The sequence below is a fragment of the Sinocyclocheilus grahami genome, unplaced genomic scaffold, assembly GCF_001515645.1.
Source record: "Sinocyclocheilus grahami isolate Dianchi unplaced genomic scaffold, SAMN03320097.WGS_v1.1 scaffold2636.1, whole genome shotgun sequence".
NCBI lineage: Eukaryota > Metazoa > Chordata > Actinopteri > Cypriniformes > Cyprinidae > Sinocyclocheilus > Sinocyclocheilus grahami.
Window position 1 is genome coordinate 1 of NW_015507815.1, and position 6,121 is coordinate 6,121.

Consider the following 6,121-nt stretch of genomic DNA (forward strand, 5'->3'; position numbering starts at 1 on the left):
TATTGGTTATAGATACCTGATTTGCCACAATTGTTTCCAACTCTTGTCCGATCAGACATTTTTTAAAAAGGCTTTTATTTCATTGGTTGGTAATGTGGTCATACAAGATGTGCGCGTCACATCCATCCACCTGCTCCTGATAATATTAGATTATTTCATGTTTACGTCTACTGTCTACTGAAAGGTCCATTGTCTAATGAAAGAAAAGACCATTATACGTGTTGTTACATTATTTCAAGTTCACAGGTGCACTTTGTAATGAAAGGTTCACTGTCTAATGAAAAGACTATTATTCGTTCTATGACATCCAGGGTTAACATAATTCAGCACATTAATCCATATATTGATTACTGACATTTTCACATAATACTTCAATAAAATTACACAATAATAGCTGCCATTTTGGGAAAAAATAGCTACTGTTTCTTACCAGTTCAGGCTAATATGTAGCTAAATGATTTGCATGGTTTTATATGTTGCTAAATCACCTATATGTATCATAAATATTTTTTGACCTGGATAAATTTGCTTTGATGTAACAACCATTACATCTGTTATGCTAGAAGTTTACTTTGACAAGCCAAAAACTGTTTTTAAAGTAAATGGGTGCCTTCCATTCCCCCCATGTGTTTCTCCTTAGGTGAAGGGTGGCTCCAAAAAACATGGTCACATGAGAGTAAAAGTGTACAGTTGCCAAGATACAGGGGGTGGGTCAACTTACCCCACTCTCCCCTACTCTCATTGAAGATGAGGCAGAAGCAGGCTCAGAGAGAGAGGGAGAGAGACCACTCTTATCAAAACATCTACAATAAAGTTTGAAATTATTACAGAGTGTGCTGTCTTCTCTTTTAATTGTATATTTGTAACAACTGGATGATTTGTAATAACAAGCACCCGCCCTCCTTGTGCCCCTTTTCTTGGTTTGGGCCACTGTCCCTCAAAAAGTCTGTGCGCGGCCCTGCTCTGATGATTACTGTGCAGACATTTTCCAAACTCAACAGAACTTGTAGTTTTAATCTAACGTAAGCCGATCTGAGAAAGGCTCGTAAACATGCGTGATGCTGCAGTGTGTGTGAGACCTGATGAATAAGATCAGAATTATTACATTTAAGCCATTATCCTGTCATTTATCATTGACAGTCATTTTACTGTAATTCACATATTTATGCCAAAATTCTTAATTAATATTCAAAGTCATGCTGTCAACGCCTTACTGTTTAAGATGAATTAGTCTAAATGTTTAACATTGTTAAAATTCTTTAAGGCAACTTCTGCATATTCATTCATCTATTTTAATACTGCTCTTACGAAAGATTTTCACATAAGCATACAGTATAAGTGAATATTACAAAAGTCATTTAACCCCAAAAAAACCTTTAAAAAAACACAAGACTAAAAACGTACTAATATAACAACTAGCATCTGGTTACGGTCGCTATTAAGCTGTTTCTCACGTTATCTAACTGTAATTATAGTATAACTGTATAACTTATCTCTTACTCATGTGATTAAATATTGAAACATGATGAAAGATGAAAGCAGGAAGATCCAGAGCTCCAGATTACTGACTATTGATCGATAAGATCCTTAGAGAGGAATAATCATAATTACAGAAGAAAGGAAGGAGTGTGTGAGTGAAGGAGGTTGTGAATGTGTGTAGATGTGTGTTAGTTACAGGATCAGAGAAGGACACTGTTCCTCCGTCATAGTCCAGATTCACTCTCACACGATCAAGTTTCTGTGTAACACGAAAACCAGAACCTGAAGACCATCCGTACCACACACTCCAGACATCAGTGTTAAAGAAACCCCCTCTCTTCCTCTGGTTTGATGCTGTAGTTACTCCAAGTCTCCATTCTGAACTCTGTTTAAGCTCCACTTCCCAGCAGTGTGCTCCTGAGTTAAACCCCTCTGAACCCAGAACACAGGAATAACAGTCAAATCTCTCTGGATTATCAGGAACAGGTTGATCATCACCGCTGTCTCTCACACTGGTCAGATCATCAGACAGAACGAGACGTGGATGAGCCGTGTTTGGATCCAGAATCACAGGAGCTGATGAGACACAATCAACAGATGCTGTTATTCTGATGTTCATATAATGATCAAGAGTGAACACATAATCAATCTTCTGAAATCAGACCTTCAGAAAGCAGACGTCACTGGCTTTCATCATCTCCTCCATGTCTTTGATTGTGTGTGAAAGAGCTGAGATGTGTCTGTTCATCTCCTCCAGCTTCTCCTTCATCATCTGCTTCTTCTGCTCCTCTTCCTCCCTCAGTGCAGTGATTGTAGCTTCTTCTTCATCTCTGAGAAACTGATGAAGCTTCTCAAACTGCTGTTTAATCTGACGCTCTGTGTGCTCAGCTTGAGACTGAAATCAAACCACATTCACTTCAATCGTCTCCATCGACACACATCAACACAATCACATCATTCAGACCTGAGAGAAACTCAGATACAGACATATAACGCATCCAGAAGCAGATTGATTAATGTCACTTATACAAATAATCAGCTGGAGTTCATTATATTAAATATATCAGATCATAACTGTATTTAGTGATCTACAGCTGTGATGAAGATGACTCTGGATTCTGTTTCCTCACCTTGATGTGTTGAACTGTTTTCTCAAACTCTCCTTTCATTTCTTCATTGTGTTGAAGTTTCTGCTGTAATGATTTCAGTGCTGTATTGAGCTCCTCCTAGAATTAAATAACATAAAAATCCATAAAACACCAGATTACAGTGAAAGAAGAAGAGACGACGATACAGTGATATGATCATATAATGCAGTGCAGAAGCATTTTTGATTCAGATTTTTTTGTTTTTGTGAACATCTCATACTGCTCGTACTGCACAGTTTGTAAATGACAAAGTTATTAATTGAAGCAAAATAGTTCTCCAATACTAACTGGGCCTGTGTGAAAATTCAGCAATGACTCACACAAGTTCTTTAACACTAGATTAACTGGAGGCTGTTCTCTTGAGGATCTTCTCCTGCAGACGGGACACTCCTGAGTTTTCTTGGTTCTCCAGAACTGCTGAAGACACTCTTTACAGAAACTGTGACTACATGCAAAACAACAGGATTCTTGAAGATTTCATGACATACAGGACAAGAAAAATCATCTTCAGAAAGAGAAGCCATTTTCAGTCTTTGAGCTCCAGTGATCTAAACTTTACTTTCACTTTCTGAACGACGGTTTGAAGAATGAATCACCTCGAGAATCACAAAGATCTGCTATCTATTCATGAAACATTAAAATAAACTGCTATAAAACACAAAAGAACAATGAAAATACACAAATATTAATGATAATGTTATTACATGCAGGACCAGATTAAGAATTCAGAGGCCCTTGGGCACAATGTCTTGTAAGTCCCCCACCCAAAAAGTACGACTTTTCAATGTCTTTGTTGCATGCTGAAATGACGTCCCCTGAGGAGCCAGAAGTCTTCTGAGCGTCCAATATTGACATCCACAGAAAGTCTCTTGAAGGTTCAACTTTAGTTCAGATATGGTCATTGTGGATGTATTTTCAACGTCTTATAAGGTCAACCGCAGTCTCATTTGGACATCATTTATACTGTTTCTGGACAAAATAAACACTCTTAGGCTGCATTCAATTAAAACTCATGTGTCATTTCTATTTGAACTTGCAAATCAAGTGTTTGTATGAAAACATGATTTTTACTTAATATCCTAATGATTTTTGGATATTACAAAAATCTATAATTTTGACCAATACAGTGTATTGTTGGCTACTGCTACAAATACACCCGTGCTACTTATAACTGGTTTTGTGCTCCAGTTCAATTAAAACTCATGTGTCATTTCTATTTGAACTTGCAAATCAAGTGTTTGTATGAAAACATGATTTTTACTTAATATCCTAATGATTTTTGGATATTACAAAAATCTATAATTTTGACCAATACAGTGTATTGTTGGCTACTGCTACAAATACACCCGTGCTACTTATAACTGGTTTTGTGCTCCAGGGTCACATTTGCTGAAAATGTAGATGAGTTTGTTCCCTTTCAGTCGGTCACTCTCGACGTCACGTCGGTGACCGACGAATTTGGGGATCTCGCCAGAGAGACCAATCCATTTCGAGTGTAACTAAACGGGCCATTTAACATTGGAATGCGGAATTCTCATCTGGCTGCCAAGCCCCGCAGCGTGGGCATAAGAGGCAGCAGGTGCACCGCATTCATTCATCTATTCACTTTGGTGCAGAGCGGTGCTGCATCACTACTGCGGTACACTACACTACTCGAGTGATTGCGGGTGTTACGGCTCAGCAGCAGTGGACACGGTCTCACGGGAAGAGGAAAAAAGATCACTCTTCGTGTAGACAGCCACACCAGGAGTGTGCGGTGGCCAGCTCCCCTGTGAGCTTCAGCACTAAAAGAGCAATCCCTAAAAGAAGAGTGATCGCATCTTTTTAAAGATGTCTTATCACCCGTGCGTTTTTGGATGTGGTCATTACCTGGCGCCTCAGGACGGTCACGATCACTGCCTCACGTTTCTGGGCATTAAGCACGCTGAGGAAGTTTTTATGGATGGTGCATGCTCTCTGTGTGGGGACATGACAATCTCAGAGTTGCAAAAAAGCCAGCGTTCGTCCCGGAACCTGGGGCATCGCTGCTTCCGGTGGAGTCAGAGGTGATTTGAGGATCATGGTGAGGACTTCTCCAGAGGAAGTTCCTCACCCCTCAAGCACTCTGCAGCCGGTGGAGCTGCCGGAGGTGTGCGCTGGGCCCTCTGCAGGACAGAGTGTACCGCCCGTATCCTTCGGTGCTCCCCCTGAAGACCAGATGTTGATCGCTGCATCAGAGGGTGAGCTCTCTCTCCGGGGATGACAACTTGGCTGCGTTGCCCCCTTCGGGGAGAGTGGCGTTGCTCAAATCAGATCCAGAGATGACGGCTATGCATTCCCGGGGCTGGATGCAGGGGTTAAAGAAAAAAAAATCTTTTGACTGAAAATTTTTCCTCAGCCAAACCCCATTCCACAGCCATACCTGTCACACACCCAGTTTAAGAGCAGTTTTTTTCTTGCAATTAGGAGCGCTTGTCCTCATAATTAAAAACATTTAGGAGCACCGTCTGATCAATAATAAAAAATTCTGATCAGAAATTAGCCTTCCTAATATGAGGTGACATTTGACTCAAAGTGATTTACAGGGGCATTTTTACCTTTGTAATGGCATTTTTCTAATTGTATTAAATGTATGCAGTGATTCCTAGGCTTTTTTCCAGCTGTGGTGGCAGGACTATTTCCCATGGACCACGCCCCCTCCCCACCTAAGAATCATGTGCACTCAGAATTGAATTTATTTTAACTAAAAAAGACAAGTAAATAGTAAATAATAAAATAAGAACAAATAAATTATTGACAAGCAATAGCACAAATAAAAACAATAACAAGATACATATTAAATTAACAGTACTGTAATTTTTTTCATTTAGGTCTAACTATAATCTATTCCACTGTAAAATAACACTGGTTAGTCTTCACTGTATAATGAAAGGCAGCAGGAGGTTTATTTAGGCTGCTGTCTCTTTAAGACCTCATGCGCGGATCTAATATACTGTTACACATGGCTCTATGCTTACTATTGTCACGAATTCGGTCTATGGACTTCCGTTTATTCACCACCAGAGGTCACCCTTTCCATTTCATTGACTCTCGCACAACACAAACTGTTGCATAGCACCCCGGACTACATATCCCATCATTCTTTGCATGATTTGCACACTGCACTGATTGCACACAGCTGTTTCTAATCACCTCACTCACTATATAACACCCACTCTAACCACATTTCTCTGCTGAGTTTTGTTTAGCCTGTACCCCTTTCCGTGTTTTCCTTGTTTTGCCTTGCCTGTTTTTGCGGTTTTTGATCTTTGCCTGTTTTCTTGGATTTCTCCCTCTCGTCTCGCCCCTGTGATTCTGTCTGCTTATCGGTGACCTACGCTAGCCCTGTGACTATTCTTGTGTTTTGCCCGCCATATACCTGTTTGGCAGTGTTTTGACCCTGCCTGTTTACCACGTCTCTTATTTAAAGCCTGCAGATGGATCCACATGTCTCACGTCTTGTCAGCCCCGTTACA

General features: G+C 40.2%; 1 protein-coding gene across 1 annotated transcript; it reads right to left on the reverse strand.

Annotated features, from left to right (window-relative positions):
* Positions 1 to 2,137: 2,137 nt before the first annotated feature.
* On the reverse strand, positions 2,138 to 2,714 carry LOC107575431 (tripartite motif-containing protein 35-like). The gene is made up of 2 exons (XM_016261807.1): positions 2,610 to 2,714; positions 2,138 to 2,374 (listed from the first exon to the last, which is right to left on the reverse strand). The coding sequence occupies exons 1-2, from the start codon at positions 2,646 to 2,648 to the stop codon at positions 2,138 to 2,140; spliced, it is 276 nt and encodes a 91-aa protein (XP_016117293.1). The 5' UTR covers positions 2,649 to 2,714.
* Positions 2,715 to 6,121: the final 3,407 nt, after the last annotated feature.